The following is a 17,888-nucleotide window of genomic DNA, read 5'->3' on the forward strand; positions in this document are numbered from 1 at the left end:
CCCTCGGTCTATTTTTGCTTTAGTTTCTTGACATTTTGAATAAGTTTTAAAGCAGTATATCTTCTTGTGAAGCTCAAAATGGAGGAAGGTCAGGATGTGGATGCCTCAGTCCTTCTTAAAAGGGAGAACCAAACACTCATGGGAGATAATACGGGACAAATAGAGTAGCAGGGATTGAAGAAAAGATCACTCAGAGACTGCCTCACCTGGGAACCCATCTCATATACAGCCACCAACCCCAAGCACTATTGCTGATGCCATGTAGTGCTCACTGGCAGGAGACTGATATGGATGCCTCCTCAGAGGCTCTGCCAGGGTCATGGCTAATCATTGGACTGATCACGGGGACCCCAATGAAGAAGCTAGAGAAAGGACTGAAGGAGCTGAAAGGGTTTGTAACTCCACGGGAAGAACAACGTTATCAACCAACCAAACCCACCACAGCTCCCAGGAACTAAAACACCAACCAATGAGTTCGCATGGAGAGACCCCTGGCTCCAGTTGCATATGTAGCAGAGGATGGCATTGTCTGGCATCAATGTAGTGGAGAGGGTTTTGGTCTAGTGAAGATGTGTTTTCCCAGTGTAGGGGAGTGCCAAGACCCTGAGGTGGAGAGGGTGGTTGGGAGAGGAAGCACATTCATGGAGGCAAGGGGAGGGGGGTGAATGAGAGTGGGGGGTGGAAAGTAATAACATCTGAAATGTAAATACAGAAAGTATCCAGTTAAACGAAGTCGTATGTCTTAGACTAGTGACTGGTTTTTCATCATGCTTTCTTGCAGTCATTTTGTAGTTTCAAGTTGATGCTTAATCTATGTGGAGTTGATTGTTGTAAGTGATGGGAGGCAAAGGTCAAATTCCACTCTTAGGAATCTGTATAAATATCTTTATAATCTGTATCTTACATCAAACCAAAATTGTATCTATCTCTAGTTATCCTGAATCATTTATTAGAGAGGGCATTTATTAATGAAGGGCATCTGTATGGTCTTCTAGCACATTCTCTGTCTCTGTATCTGTCTTGTCTCTCATTCGCAGAGAGAGAGAGAGAGAGAGAGAGAGAGAGAGAGAGAGAGAGAGAGAGGAGATTGGACTGAACAGAGAGTCTTACACAGGCTGGGCAAGAGTTCTGCCCCTGAGATATTTCCCAGCCATTTTTCTTAAGCAAGGCAGGCAGAAGGAATCCTCAGGCCCACTTTAGCCCCACTCCGCTTGGGCAGGTCATCAGACTAAAGTTTAGGATGAAAGGCAAGCTAGAAATACATAGGATGGATAATTAAAGGTGTTCTCCATGTTTTGAAAAGACTCCTTAGGGCCCTGGTAGCTGTGGGTAACATGATAAATAAAACCACACCAAGGAGTTACTTACATTGAACTAGAAGGCAAATTAACACACGCGTCCATAGTGGCTTCCCTGGTGCCTTTTTGAAGGCAGATACTTGGATGGAGAACAAGGAGCCACAGACACAGGACACCCGCAACTGTTTGTCTTGAGTGAAACCATTGGATATTATATTTGAGGAAACCTCTATGGAGTGCTGAAAGTCCCCTGTTTCCACCCAACTGTTGGAATGTTTAGCCTGGGCTGGTTCTGTGTTTTGGCACCTCATTGTCTGCTGGCAGCCCTGTAAGAACAAAGATGAGAGACGGCAGAGAGGAAGGCATGGATTTAATGGACACTTGGGAGATACTTGAGTTGGCACTGCCTGCTCTGTAGAGGACCAGATAATTTTCAGCTTAATTCTAACTCATTATTTACTGCCCTGAGGACCATCACTACTGGCGCAGTTGTGGAGTATTCTCTGAAGTTACGACTAAGCACGTTCTTGGATGCCTCTGGCAGAGGATCTGTCTTGCTTGCAGTACAGCAGTAGTCCCCATTGCTGCATGGCTTTTTCACCTGCTCACCGGATCTGCAGTGTTTCCTGCAGTGCCCTCTTATGACCCAGCAAGCTTTGCGGCACCTGCAGACTGACAAGAGTAAAGAAAGGCTGTAAAATTCAAGATTCTGGGTCTCATCCAAAGGATCCCCTCTGCTGTCTCCCCAAGAGCCATCTTACTACCGATGTTAAAGGAACTCACCAGCTCACAGGAACTGGGATGACTCGTTAAGAAGCTGTGTGATTTTGTAAATACATTAGGTGCACAAACTCCAGGTCAGCTGGGTTTTTACTCCCAAAGACACAGAATTCTAACTCCAACAGGCTTTATGATTATTGTCAGAAATGTATTACTAACCTTTGCTTCAGGAAGAAAGAAACTCTTGGAGGTGCTAAGCGGGTTTATGGTGGTACTGCAGTATCATAATGAATGAAAATGGTCCCCATTAGGCTCATATATTTGAAGGCTTGGCTCCCAGTTGGTAGATCTATTTGGGAAGGACTAAGAGGCGTGGCCTCGTTGGAGGAGGTGTGTCATTGGGGGTGGGCTTTGAGGTGTAAAATAATTATACCTTTCTCATTCAGCCTCTTTCCCTTCTTGGTTGTTGTCTCAATACAAGAACTCTCAGCTCTAGGTCCTGCACCGTGCAAGCCTGCCTGCTCCCATGCTCTCCCCAGGATGTTCATGGACTCGCCCTCTGAAACTGTAAGCCCCAAACAAACTCTTTTTTTCTATAAGTTGCCTTGGTCATAGTATCTCTTCTCAGCAATAGATAAGTAACTAAGACAGGTCATACATTCACTTTCTAATCCATCCACTAGCATACATTAAGTATATATAGCTCCCACCTACCAATCATAGCTTCAAAAGTGAGCTGGCAACATAATGAAATCAGCAGGGAGACCCCAGAAATCCAGCTATAGGGAAACAGGCATCGATTCCCACTTTAACACATGTCGCCACTTGCTCTGTGGACTCAGCTCACTAAATCATAGGTCTCTGGGACCCACTCCTACAGAGCTTTGGATTCAGCCAATCAGAAGTGGATTTGTAAATAAGCACTTCCAATGACTGGGTAGCTGGTGTTGATGGTGGGGGCTGAGAGAATCTGTATGCTGTAATGGAGTCTTTGGCATCTTCGGAAGGTTATCCACACAATATTCAATTCTCAATAGATGGTACCCATCTTAAAGAGCCTGGGGTTGTCACGGATAAAAATAGATGAAAGGCTTGTCAGTAATCTTACAGGACATATCTGGGCAGTTCTAGTGCCTCAAGACTCGTGGAAGTTGTTACTAAGGCAGCTCATCTGTCAAACGTGTCTGTTGCTGAGCTGGGGATGGCTTTTAACTTAAAAGCACTTGTTCTCAGCACAGTGACTCACAACTGTCTGCAACTCTAGTTCCAGGGATCTGATGCTCTCTTCTAGCTTCTGTAGGCAACGGACACTCACGTGGTTGCATCCATATAGGCATACAAAACAACCAAATACATAAAATAAAACAAACAAATTAGAATTTCTTTTAGAAATCTGCCCATCGATTGTTAAGTGTACCTAAATGGATTTTCTAGTGAAACACATTTTAATTAAGAAAAATGGAATCAATCAATCAGAAAACACATCCAACATCATTCTCCATTTGCAGTATCTGGATGTTGCGTTACTAACCACAAAGGTTCTCCCAGACTCATAGAGGTTTCTCATAGATGCATACGCATTGCGCAAAGTACTGATCTCACATAGGTGATGTCTTTAATGGTGATCATGTTCTTTGACTGTATTTAACCACCCCAATTTCTTCTCCTTAATTCCCCTTCCTCTTCTCCCTGTCTCCATAGTCTCCTCCCTTACCTTGGTCTCCCTTCAGCTTTCTACAGATCAATGGAAACAGTTTGTGGGTCTATAAAGAACCCAAGGCCCACAAGTGAGAAAGAACACAGGAGGCTGACCTCTTGTATGACTTATTTTTCTGAATATGACCCTAACCATCTTTTGGAAAATTATGTAAATTGATTCCTTCTAATGGTTGAATCAAATCCTGTTGTGTATAACACACACAGCACACTTGACCTGCCTTCTCAAGCAGCTCCAAGCTCATCTCCACCCTGGCTGTTTTGAATGACTCTGCCTTAAACACCCAGTGCAGGCATCTCTAGGATGCTACTTTAGAGTCCTTCAGGTTTATACCCAGAAGTGATTTAGCTGGGTCACATGATAAGACATATGATAGTGTCTTGAGGATCCTTCATATTGACTTTCATGACAGATGCATCAATGTATCGTCTCACGAACTGTATGTGGCTTTCCTTTCCCACATCCTCATTTTCGTTGTTCTGTCCTGACTTGGATGAGATGAAATCCCAAAGTGTTATTTTCCCCTCATTGCTAAGGATATTCAGGGTTTGGAAAACTAACCTCCAAGAACTCAGTCAAGTGCTTAACCAACAATGACTTCTATTCACTGCCTCTGCAGGTATGGTTTGAGCCAGGGCTACACAGCAGACACTGTCTTTAAAAGGAAGACACAAGGTGAGCAGGGATACAGATGACTGCCCCAACTTGAGACCCATCCCATGGGAACGAGCCAACCCCTGACACTATTAATGATGCTCTGCTGTACTTGCAGACCTGACCCTGGCATCACTGTCTCCTCAGAGGCTTCATCCAGCAGTGGATGGAAATAGGAATGCATAGCCAAAATCAGCTGGGGCTCCGAGAGTCTTGTGAAAGAGCAGAGGGGGTTAAACCTTAGCAAGCTCGAAGGGGCCAAGGACATCACAAGAAGACCTACAGAGTAAACCTGGGCCAGTGGGCAGGAGGCTCACAGAGACTGAACCACCAACCAAAGAGCATGTAGGAGCCGGACTTAGGCCACCTATACATTTGTAGCAGATGTGCAGTTTGATCTTCATGTGGGTCGCTAAGAATTGGAGCAGGGGATGTCTCTGATTCTCTTGCCTGCCATTGGATCCCCTTCCCCTAACTGGACTGCCTGGTTGGACCTCAATAGGAGAGGAGGTGCTTAGTCCTACTGTGATTAAAAGTCCCAGGGCAGGGTGATACCCAAGGGAACTGTCCCTGTCACTGAGAAGAAGGGGAGGGGGTTATTGGAAGAGGGTGGGAGTAGAAGGAGAGGAAGGAGGGGGGCTGCAATCAGGATGTTAAATGAATAAATAAATAAATTTATGGGGAAAAGGAGGACACAAAGCTGGGTGGGTAGGAAAGGGGGTCTGGGAGGAGTTAGGAGAGAAAATATGATCAAAACATACTGTGAAAAAACTCTCGAGAAAGTGATTTTAAAATTACCTTCTTCCAAATTTATTGCCTCATTGAATTTAAGAGGAAACACATACCATTTTAATTAAAAATGTCATTTAAGTATCAGGATGAAAACAGGTAAAAAGGAACAGTTAGAGAAAAAAATTATGTAATTATGCTGAGCACAAATCCAGAAGATACTGTGACTTTAATTCCAGCATTTAGGAGGTAGAAGCAGACAGACTTCTGTGAGGCCAGCCTGGTCTATGTAGTGAGCTCCAAGGCCAGCCAGGCTACATAGAAAAACTCTATCTCAAAAAATAAAACACAAAGCAAAAAGAAATAAAAAGATATGTATTGAGCTCTGATAGTTGATTTAAAAAAATTGTTTATTGAGTGCATTCTGGACTGTTGTTGTAATACCACAAGCACAAAACTGACTTTCAACAGAAGCATAACAGACCTCCAGCACTGGGTGTAGTTGATGGCTGGACCATCAAAGAGACTCAGCATGCAGCTAACACTTAAGAGGTCTTTGGGACCTCAACTAGTTTATAATATTCCTCTCCCATTGAGAGTTTTGTCCTGACCTCTAATACCTCCAAATAGATTGCAAAGTAAAAATTAAATAAATGAAACAGGGTCTTTATAAATAGCCTGGACTAGAGTTCACTATGTAGACTAGGCTGGTCTTGGTCTCCCATAGATCTGCCCACCTCTGCCTCCCAAGTTCTGGGATTAAAGACATGTACCATTATAGCCTGGCAGATATACTTTTATTGTGTGTGTGTGTGTGTGTGTGTGTGTGTGTGTTTGAGTGTATGTGTGTGAGTGTGTCTGTCTGTCTGTCTGACTGTCTGTGGGTATGTGCATGTGAGCACAGATGTCTGTGGAGGTCAGAGACATCAGATCTTCAGAACTGAGGTTGTGAGCCACTTCAGATAGGTGTTGAGACTTGAACTCAGGTCCTCTGGAGTAAGAGCCAGTGCTCATAACCCCTGAGCCATCTGTCCAGCTTCCAAGTCTGTGTTTTTTTTCAACCTGTTATTTGAGTTATCTTTATCTCATAAAAGTATATGCTTTTATTTAATGAGTCAACTATTATAAGCATATTTAGACTTTTGAAATTTCCATTTTTGTGGGTCTTGTTTTTTTCTATTTACCATTTTCAATTAAATAGAGAAGGATTCTCTCCTCTGGTGTGATGCATCTTCCCGCACTGGCAGTCGGAGCTTATAAACCACTGTGGCTCACTATCTGGTAGGTGATTTAGGAGTGCACTCAGACCCGTGGCTTTTCTCTCCCTTTAGATTTGGCTGTCTTCTCCCTGTCCATGCTGACCATCTAAAATTTATAGGCAGCTCAGACATTTATGCTCCCACTCTTGAGATGCCTGGGTTTTCTCTCTCTTTGTCAGCATAGGTTGCTCTCAGAGTCTTGAGCTATATCCAGTCCTCTCTTCTAGCTTCAAAGTCAACTGTAGCCCAATAAGCAACTGGTCAAACTTTTTGTAAGTTTGTATGTCAAATGCCTTCTCAGATCTTCTAAGGTCCCTTTGCGATAGAAAGGAATTGGCTTCCCCCAGAATGTACGGCTCAAAGGAGAGTCTGAAAAAGTGTTCATAAAAACGTAAATCATATGACCTGGACCGCCGAGGCCCACCTCCACCTCCCACAGCATCAGAGCCCACTAGACGATCAACAAAATAGTTCTGAACACCTTTCCACGGGGACGCTGTTAATGGAAAATGCTTGCATGAGTCAAATTTTCAGGTTTTTACATATATATGTGCATTAGTCAACCTATTGCAAAGCCACCTGACGAACAGAAGGAGAAGCAATTGCGGGCAGTCTCTGAACAGAACACTTTGAAAATATTTAATGCTTTTATCTGTGTGGCATGACTGACATACATACTCAAACATAGGCCGTCTCTAGTAAATTAAGACCTTGAAGCTAAAGATTATCCTTTCATACGGTGTGGAAGCCAGTAACTTTGGTGATGTTCTTACTAGCAGTGTTACTCAGCAAGACAGGAGAATTTGTGGTAGAGCTTGGAAATACCACAGACTCCAGGAAAACTGAAGTTGGAGTTTGTTTTTGATTTTGTTTTTTAAGCGGGTAAAAGAAAAAAGAAAACACTGAATTGAATTCTTCCAGAGACTGAAATTGTAATGGACATACTTTTACCTTTGTCTCTAAAGAACAGTTTAGTTGTGTTTGTTCACGTACGTGCTTTGATTCCCCTTGAGTTATAGGCCGAGTCTTGTTTAGCCCAGGAGAAGATGTATTTAGTAATTTCTTCTCAGGTATAAACCACACTCATAACTAACATGTCGGCCAGAATGGAATCCTGGTTTTAAACATTCTTTATTCTTTACTGAATGATCTCTACCAATATTCTCAATTAGACAACAAAACTCCCTTTCTGGGTGTTCCCTGTAAACTACTCCTGTTGGAATGTTTGAACTTTTGTTTCTATAAAGTTTAATTTTAAGATGTTTGAATGTTGAATTTATGTATTTGAACTACTTAAATAAACCAACCCTTTTATATATATAAAAAAAAAAAAACGTAAATCATAAAATTGGTCTTGACCTACCAAGTTGACTTCTGGAAAATTATTCAGAAAACTTCATCCAAGTGTGCAAAACTCAACCGTAGTTGTTTGCTTTGTGAAAGAACTGAAAACTTTTGCCCCAGTAGGAAATAGATTTATTTATAAATAATACTTTTAGTTATTCCTATAATAGAATAGCATATGACTTCTAGAAGCATCAAGGCAGATGCTAACCAAAATGTTAAGTATATACTGCTGAGATAAGTACTTTAAAAACAATGCTGTTGCATTTTACTAAATATGTATGTGAAACTACATTCACACACATATTTATATGTACTTATGCATGCATAAAGAAAAGGTTTTCACACACCTAAAAAGAGGCATCATATCTTTTCTGGAAAAAAACCACCCAAGCTGTATAAATGGTAATTTCAGAAATATGACCATTTGTTTATAGAACTATATTGTAAATCACTAACCGAGCAACAGTCTTGCACAGCTGAGAAAAAGCAGCCATGTCTACATCTTCTTCCACATGATCGCTCTGAGGAACACTTTCATCTCAGAACAGAACAGTGACTTTGTAAAAAGCAATAATAGGATGTAACATCTAAGAGTTTTAGAACTTACCATCAGCTGAGACTGGAAAAATTGCTGAAGTAAGACAGCCCCCCGGCGGGATTATTGGGACATTCATTGAAGCAAACAGCAGAGGAAAGACTTGGGCTTCTCACAGCCCAACCCCACAGCCCCAGGGATGCTCACCAGACATACTCCCAAACATTCCGCTCAGCTCGAGGAGTCCAGTAGATCAGCTACCTCAGATAACCCTGCCCACAATGGATGGAAGGCTATCAGAGTCCCACCAGCAATTCCCTCAACCTGACTCCATCATTTTCCCTTGTTTCCGTTTACCTGGAAACAGCTGGAACAGAATAAAAAATACCACAAGATTCAGGAGCAAGTATTTCATGATCTTTGAAAAGGTCTTAACACATCCAGAGTCCAGAACATTCCGTGATTGGGCTCCAGACTCATGTTTTATTTGCTTTCATGGGGTGGAGTCCAGAGAGTGAGCCATGAGGAATAAATGACAAGTATAAAGAGCATTGTTTCCTGGCCAACAGCAGTGAGTGATTGTTCACTACTCAAAACAGTGTTGTAGGTACTCGGACAAAGGGCAGAAGGATGGACGAGAGTTAAAGACATCATGGAAGCACACTAGGAAGTTCTCCTTTCATGCATGGAGTGTTGAGAGACTTTGCTCATAGCCTCTCATCTTACATCAACATGTATGGCAATGCACGGTGGTGAAATGAATACTCTTTGTGGGTAGAGGCTGCCCCTTTGCTGTTTGTAGGCCTAGAGATGTCGACTGTGGGTGCCTTGTGAAGGAATTTTATGAAATGTTGGGAGATAGAATCCCAGAGTGCACACTTCCTGAAATTGTAGCTGAGGTCCTTGTGGCAAACCCTCCTCTAGCTCCTCCTGCCCTCTGCTCCATGAGGTCAGCTTTTCATACTCTGCATGTGATTCCCCATCACAGTTGGTTGAAGAGACCAATCTCTCCCGGGGGTGTGTCCTCAGGGTTTTTGTTGTAGACATCTCTGGTCATGTTGTTGAAGATGAGCCTATTGCTCTGTGCTCTGCCCCATGTACTATGTGGTTTTGATTGTAACACCGTTGTAGCATATTTTACAGTCAGGTAGTAGCATGTTTTGAAGCTTCCTACTTTGTTGTTTTTCTTCAAAATTGCCTTGGGGTGTGTGTGTGTGTGTGTGTGTGTGTGTGTTTCTACATAAAATTTTGGCTTTTCCTTCCAGTTGTGAACAATGTCATTGGAATTTTGATGGGTATTCACTGGATCTGAAGGTCACTTTGGGTGTGTATTAATTACTTTTGCTGTAATAAAAAAAACCATGTTGAATGAACCTCAAGGAATGGTTTATGTGAGCTGACGGCTCCATCACTATCATGACGGGAGGTCTAGCAGCAAGCAGACATGAAGGCTGGGGAAGGATTCTCAGAGCTTATGTTCTTTACCACAAACATCCTTCACTATTACCACAAGCACAAAGTAGAGAGAGCCAACTGCAGGATGGACCATACACTCTCAAAGTTGTCCCTTGGTGATATACTTCCTCCAGTAAGGTTGCACCTCCAAACAGTGCCATCAACTGAGAACTCAGCGCTTAAGCATATGGGCCTATGACTGATATTTTCATCCATATTAGTAGTCTGGACCTTTTAACAATATTAATTCACCCTCACCATGAGCGTGTGGTATCTTCCCACTTTGCACATCTTCTTTCTCTTCCATCAATACTTTATACAGTTTTCATTGTATACATTTGTGATGGTTTGAATAAAATGTCCCTATAGACTCAGGTTGGAGCTGTTTGGGTAGGCTTAAAAGATATGGTCTTTCTGAGGAAGTACATCACCGGAGAAGGGAGCTGAGGTTTTCAAAGCTACACAGCACCATCCCATGTTTACTCTCTGCCCAGTTTGTGGATCAAGGTGCGAGCTCTCAGCTTCCAGCTCCAGCCACCATGCTGACCTGCTGCGCCACTTCCTGCCATGCTAGTGATGGACTCTCACCCTCTGGCACCGTAAGCCCCAAACAAACCCCTCCCTTTCACAAACTGCCTTGGCTATGGCATTTTATTACAGCAGCAGGAAAGTGACTGAGACCCATTGCCTCTCCGGCTTGAATGAGTGGACAATCCTGAGGTTGTGTCTTACTGAATGGACACTTTAAAAAATTGTGTCATATTTGTGCTTTTTTTTTTAAATGAATATACCTGGGATTTGGTGAACCTTTTCTATCTAAATAGTCACGTCTTTCTTCAGCTGTGGACAACAGTTTCCACCCCTCATTATACTCCATCTTTTCAGTTACCATTGGCATCTGTTTTTTCCCCTTTAATGTGATTTTAAACTGATTGTACTGTTTTGAGTTCTAGAAGGTTTTTCTTATGCTCCGTTTGTACTTCCTTGAGAGCCTTTGTTGTGCCAACATCTAACTTTTCATCTGGTTCTATTCGCTTTGCTTCATCAACGATGCAGTAGGAGTGCACAGGTGGGCTCTGTCTGCACTTCTTGGCCCTGAGGGAAGCCACTAATCTCAGGACAATGGCTCCTTAAAATCCCAGGGAGCACAGGTGCTATGAGGGATGAATTAATTGATCCTGAAATTTTCTTGCTGAGCTGGAAAAATGGAGGCTGGTGGTCACATACCGTCATCTTACAGGGCCAGGGAGATGGAGCTATGGTCTCCTTATCTTTGGTCTCATGCATCATCTCATAAGATAAGCACCCAAACACAAAGTAGAGTGGATCGGGAGCGTCTAAAACAGATGACTGATATTCCTTTCTCTAGGCAAAGGTCTAGAATTCAGACCCATGACATCTGTCATCAGAGGTTTAGGACACAGATATATGTACTGTGCCATGCCCCCTTTAAAGGAGAAAGCTGGCTCCTCCTAAGGTCATGCATCCCTGAAACCTCCCAGCAGCCCTGGCTTCCCCTGGGCCTTTGTTTCAGGAAGTATCACTTCCCCCCTTTTAAGTTTCAAATTCTCTCTACTGTTTTTCTTACTTTCTCAGAGAAGGGTTCTTCTCTGCTCTGCATCCTTGTCTGACGTCTGAGGAACCCTTAGGTTCTTTGTCCCTAAGTAGTTTGTGACATGTGCCAATAATTTTTTTGATGAGCTTCAGTTTATTTCAGTTCATCAATTAGTGATCTCACTGAGATCTTATGTGGTTCCAGATTTGTCTATTAGATTGAGGGGCAAGTTCACAAGAGAAGCTATTTGCAAAACCTAGAAGTGCGTTCATGCAACCCCCACCTGCATCTTGGGTGGATGCACTAAAGACCTCTCCTCTTTGCTGAATTCCTTTTTCAGAGTTATGAGGGTGAATTACCAGGTTCGGCCTTTACCTGCAGGATGTCTTATCAAGCTGAGACTTCTGATGCCTGTGTTGTAGCGAGCATATTAAGTATCTGCTGTTGTTTTGTTAAATTTAATTTATCATTTAGCTCATTTCTTTATCGTATATGTACATAAATGTATGTGTGTTTTGCAGAGGCCAACCTCAGGTCTCATTTCTCAGGAATGCTATCCTCTTTGTTTTTTGAGACAGTGCTTTTCATTGGCCTGGGGCTTGCCAGTTTGGCTAACTTAGCGGGCCAGTGAACCCCTGAGACAGCTGCCTATTGCTGCCTCTCCCGAATTGGCATAAGAAAGGCATGCCATGACATCTGGCTCTTTTCTAATGTGTGTTCTGGGACTTGAACTCAGGTCCCCGTGATTATAAAAAAGTACCTTATCAACTGAGCTATCTTCCTGTCTTCTTTGCTGTTATCTTACAACCAATATCAACATCGTGGTGACTTAAAGGGACAGCAGACAAATCTCTCGAGGTTCCTGTGGTTCAGGGACTGAGACATAACTGGGCTAGGTGATTCTGGCTATGGCCTCTCCTGAGGTTGCAGTTAGATCTCAACAGACTCAACAGGAACCTTAGGCTTCAGGGGAGAGCTGGAAATTGTTCTTCTTGTGCATTAGAAGGTGGTGCAGGCTGCTGGTGGATTCTCTCTACCTGAAGATCAGCTAACAGGTTTCTAGGAAGTAAACCATGGCTAACCCTAGAAGATGGATAATCTTATCAGCAACACCTCAGAGGTTTGTAAGGTTTATCTCTATGTCTGTGACATTTTCAGACAAGATGAATTTATCGGAAAGATCCAACCTGCATGTGGGCAGTGCTGACCCAAGGGCTGGGGGCATGGATGAAATAAAAGAGAGAACAGAAGAAGCCGGTGGCCCTCCAGTGGTTCCCTCTCTGCTTCCTGTCCAGCATGTGGGAGCTTCTTGGCCACACACCGCCAATACCATGAGGCTCTTGCCAAGTACTTAGGGCCAAGCAACCATGCACCGGATCCTCTGAAGTTGGGAGCCTTGTTGAGGCTTTCTTCTTTTATGGGCTTATGCCAGATTTTTTTTTTTTTTTTTTTTTTTTTTTTTGTCAGTTTTGAAAAGCTAATTTATTTCTTTATCCATGTCTACCTCCTTTTTCAGTGAGTGGACTCCCATTGGGTTCAGGGAGCCTGCGTCCCACCTTAGCCACACCCATTCGCCCTTCTTTGGGGGAACTTAGAACCCAGCCACACATCGCTTGTCTTGGTTCTGTATGTTTTAGGTCGGTTTGGCTTCCTTCTCCTCTAGTTAATGAAGCATCTCCAACGTATAGTTTCGGAACTGTGAAACTTTGCTGTGGGCGTAGAAGTGGAGCTGTTGGAAACCAGTCATGAAATCCCTGGGCTTGTCTGTTGCTTCCTCCAGGGGCCCCTTAGTTTGCACCTCTCTATCCTGTGTGTCATCATTTGTAGGTGGATCTTCTGGTGGTCCTTGGTGCTTCTTCTGAAGCTCTGAAGCCAGGCGGTGTAAATTCCCAAACGCTGTTGTTCCTTTTCATAATATTTTGGTTATTATAACTCCTTTTGTTTTCCATACAAAGTTTGGATTTTTTTTTTTTTTAAATCTGAAGGCAGGTATGATGGTGTATGCTTGTAATCCCAATAACACGCAGGAGGCGGAGGCAGAGGCAGAAAGATTGATGTAAATTGTGGTCAGCCTGGATTACAGAGTGAGATCTGAAAGAGAGAAGGAAAGAAAGGAAGGAAAGAAAAAAAGGAAGGAAGGAAAGAAGGAAGGGGGGAGGAAGGAAGAATCCTGCTGAGACTGATAAGGCTTATTCGGAAACTCCCCTGGCGTCTACTAGTATGGAGTCTCCAGAAACTGAGTACTCCCTCCCTTCATTCACCTGAGCATCCTGATCTCATCTGGTTCAAGTTGGGGTGCTCTTAATACCCCTGACTTTCAATTCTCCACCATCAGCGCTGGGGATACCATTGCCTTCTGTTCAGGATGGAGAGACAGAGAGCAGAGCTCAGATCATCCAGAAAGGACCCCACTGCTACAACCCCCAAATCTGTGAAAACCCAAGGAACAAAGCCAAACAGCTTCTTTAGTAAATGATTCTCGGCAAGCCGGATAGTCACACACAGAAGAATTAGATCAGATCCCCACTTGTCACTCTGCACAAAACCCTCACAGAGAAACGAGGACTTCCGTATGCTTGAGAGTTTGAGATTTTGGGATGAGAGCCCGGGCAAACAATTCCACCTTGTAGGGACAGGCCAGGGCTTTCCGAAAAGGACTCCGGTGGCTCAGGCAATAAGCTCAGAGTTGGCAGAGGGGATTACATGGAGCTTAGGATATTCTGCAAGGCCAAGGAAACATGGCCAGAGTAAAGGGGTGCCCTACAGAGCAAGCCTTCCCCATACACTGCAGGAGGGGACTTGGTGGCTTCTCACAATTCTATCAGTGAAAGGCTAAGGACCACACAGCCAGATCTCAAAAGAAGAAACATAATGGCCAAAAATAATTTTAAAAGGTTCCAATGTCCTTGGCCATCAGACGAATGTAAATTAAGCCTGCTTTGAGAGCCCATCTGACTGTATGGCCATGATTAAGAAACTGGATGACAGCCAGGCATGTTGGTGCATTGTGAGTTCAAGGCCAGCCTGGTCAGAGTCGTGAGTTCCAGGCCAGGCATGGCTATGTAGTGAGATAATGTGTCAAACAAACAAACGAACAGAGAGATAGAAGGAAGACCAACAAAAGGACCTGTGTCCCACCATCAGTGAAGAAGAACATAGACACTGTAGCCTTTGTGAGATCGGGGAGAAGATGTATCGGTTCCTTCTCTCACTGCTGAGGGAACACTTGACAGAAGCGACCTAAGAAAGGAGGGGCTTTTCTGGCTCATGGTTTGAGGAAGTAAATTCCACATGAGAAGGAAATTGTGGTGCCCAGAGCAAGAAGCAGCTCTACTCGGGGCGAAGATAGACAAGAGTCAGGACTCAGCTCTCTCGTTTGTTGGCTTGTTTTTATTCAGTTTATTTATTTTATTTAATTTATATGAGTGTTTTGCATGCTCTTTCCTGCTTTTTTAAAATTCGGGTTTATTTATTTTATGTGCATGAGTGCATGTGAGTACCACTGTTTGCACACCGGCTACTCGAGGAGATGAGGAAAGGCGGTTGGATCCCTGTAACCGGGTTTATGGGTGGTTGTGAGCCATCGAGTTGGTGATAAAAACAGAATCTTGGTCCTCTGCAAAGGCCACAAGGACTTCAGTCCCTCGGTTCTCTTTCTTCTTTTCCATTCGTGTGGGACCCCATGGGATGGTGCTGCCTCTAGGCAGGACAATGCTTTCCTTCGCCACACATTTCTGAGAGCATGTGCACTTAGTGGTTTGACTTTAAATTCAACCTGACAAGTACGGTTAGCGTTCGATTCCTGTCATGTGACCCAGTGACAGCATTCTTGGATACACACACATACAAAAACACACACAAGGAGGTCTAAGCCAACACATCTAGGTTTCTGCTGCACCAGTTACAATGGCTAGGAAGATGGTACTAGCCTAGATTCCCATCAATAAGAGTGAAGAAAGAAAATGTGAAACATAATCATCATGGAATTACTCTGCCATAGGAAAAGTTAAATCATACCATATGCAAGGAAGTTGTAGGACTGCAGTCACGCTGTTAAATAAAACAAGCCAGCCTCAGCCATTCACCACAGGAGGAACCCAGGTGTGTGTGTGTGTGTGTGTGTGTGTGTGTGTGTGTGTGTAACTAGGGAGAAAATCATGGGAGTGGAGAAAAGAACTCTTAAGGCGGGGTTGGGAAGGAGAGGGCAATGGAATAATGAGAAATAAAGGCTGAAGAGGTGCTGTTGGGGGGTAAGCGAAGCAGGTAGAGGGGCAGACAGCACGGGGGGGGGGTGGGGACAGTCAGCCCGATGGACACATAGCAGAACAGCAGTGAGTGAGGACTCCGGAGATGGCTCCGTGGTTAAGAGCAGTGGCCGATCTTCCAAAGGACTCGGGCTGGACTCCCAGCGCCCGTGTGAGCTGGCAGATGGAATTATGAGGAGTTTGGAAAATGCACATGTGTATTTGAGCAGTTCGTATGTACATGCGAGCACATGCCAGAGCTCATGGGGCAAAATATCTTCTGTTGCTCTCCGCCTTGTCTTTAGAGACAGGGTCTCCCACCGAGACTGGAGCTCACTGATCTACTCACTGACTGTCCCATGAGCCTCGGGGACTGTTTCTGCTTAGTCTCCCTCACACCGGGATTGAAGTGTGCACCACCACACCAGGCTCCTTGTTTGGGTGCTGGGATCTGAAATGGGCTCTGCAGCTTGCAGTGGAAGTATCTTACCAGTGGAGTCATGCCCCAGTCTCCACTGGTCGTCTTACAGTTGCTTCTCGTCTAGGGCTAAATATTTTCACCAGTGAAATAGCTAGGCCTCGGTGATAGAACGCTGAAGTAACAGCGCTCTTTTCGATGCCCAACTTGTTTTGTTTTGAGCTCAAATTGCTTTGGACGGCAATTCCTTTCAAGCTGGTCTCTGCATTCGTTTACCCGGATCCACGGATATTCTAGAAGATCCCATCTAATCAGTTTTATTAATTAATCTAATTAATTAATCCCATCTTATTAATCGTATATAAGATCATTATGTATGAAGGTTGGCGTTTTCTTACTTTCCCCACAAATGCAGAGAACAAAACTTTTTTTTTTGTTTGTTTTGTTTTGGGTGATTTTTTTTTTTAATTCAACACAGTTTTGAGAGCTTTTAATCACCTAATAAATGTCACCATTGAATAGATTGGCTAAACTGAGCAGACTCAGGCTGAGCACTGGGAGTCATCAAAAAAGAGCAAGATTAATCCCCCACCCCCACCTCCGGGATCTGAAAACACTAACACATCAGTTTCTCCAGAAATCTGTGAACTTGGGGAATTTTTAAAACGCTGTAGCTGTTGTTTGGTGGCTTTTGTCTGATGTGTACTCCCAGGTGTTTTTATTTGAAGAACTCCCGTCATGGTGTCAAGGGGAAATCCCTGTTTTTGGTCCTCCTGTGGTTATCCCTCTAGGTGATGGTTAATTTAGGATTTTAAGCCCATGCCTGCACTGCCTGGTCCAGTGCGCGGAGGTGCTGCCCCCTGGAGGTCAGCATCGGAATCACAGGACGCACAAAGCGTCTGAATTCTTGGGAGAAAGGAGTTTCTACACTATTTTGTACTTACCTGAGATTTTATGTTTCCTTCTGTTGTTTGACTGCGAGGCTTTCTCTGTGTGTGAACTCCTGAGAATTTAGGGATCGAGTTTAGGTCTCACGAGGAATGTGTAACCCAGGTCTCCATCTCCCAGAGGCTGTCTAGGCACCGACCTTTGCAGAAACCTCAGCCCTTTTACAGCTGAGCAGTTACTTATGCTAAGTCCGACCGTCCGGCTTCCTTACGTGCAGACAGTCTCTAGGTTACTAGAAAGGGTGTAAAGGTTTCACCAACTCAGAAAATACATGAACACATTCCTAATGTTTTAAATTCAAAGGAAAACTCCTTTGCCCAGGAAGACAGTAAGCGACTGAGGAGCTTAGGGACCAGGTAAGCTTTCTAACCTCGCAAATAAAGTAAGTCAACTACAGAGCCTTGTCTCCAAAGGTCTGACTCTGCTTTCGACTTGAAAAGTGCTTTGCAAGTAAACAATTCTCAAATTGTTTAAAATCATATAATCTTTTACTATATCGAGGCATCATAGCACTAAATATATATTTTAAAGACATTGGCTAAATTTTATTTTATGTGCATGAGTGTTTTGCCTGCATGTGTGTCTGTACACCATTGTGCATTGCTGGTGTTTGTGGAGGCCGGAAGAGGGTGTCAGATCCCTTGGAACTGGAGTTACAAATGGTTATGAACCTCTATGTGGGTGCTGGGAATTGAACCCAGGTCCTCTACAAGAGCAGCCGGTCAGGGCTCTTCTCCACTGGTCTATCTCTCCAGCCCCTAACTTACAGGGTTTTGTTTGTTTGTTTGTTTGTTTTGTGTTGTGGTTTTGTTTGCTTGTGTATTTGTTCATTTTTAAGATGATTTATGGTAGGCTAAACTGGCACCACGAAAGGTTAGAAAAATGACTGTTTCATTTTTTTATGAAGAGTTTACTTCAGCTAGAAATAAAGGAATTTTATGAATGTTCAGAAGTGAATTGGCAAATATACAAATAATTAACTCGTGCTGACCCAGCCAGAAATCTCAAA

At 43.6% G+C, this 17,888-nt stretch overlaps 1 protein-coding gene across 1 annotated transcript; it reads right to left on the reverse strand.

Annotated features, from left to right (window-relative positions):
• Window positions 1-1,574: 1,574 nt before the first annotated feature.
• On the reverse strand, window positions 1,575-8,674 carry LOC308427459 (defensin beta 118-like; the record flags this gene model as incomplete). Its single annotated transcript, XM_080925578.1, has 3 exons — window positions 1,575-1,624; window positions 1,812-1,970; window positions 8,617-8,674. 3 exons carry the CDS (start codon window positions 8,672-8,674, stop codon window positions 1,575-1,577), a joined length of 267 nt encoding a protein of 88 aa, XP_080781704.1.
• Between the last annotated feature and the right edge of the window lie 9,214 nt (window positions 8,675-17,888).

The sequence above is a fragment of the Micromys minutus genome (assembly GCF_963924665.1).
Source record: "Micromys minutus genome assembly, chromosome: 11".
Lineage (NCBI taxonomy): Eukaryota > Metazoa > Chordata > Mammalia > Rodentia > Muridae > Micromys > Micromys minutus.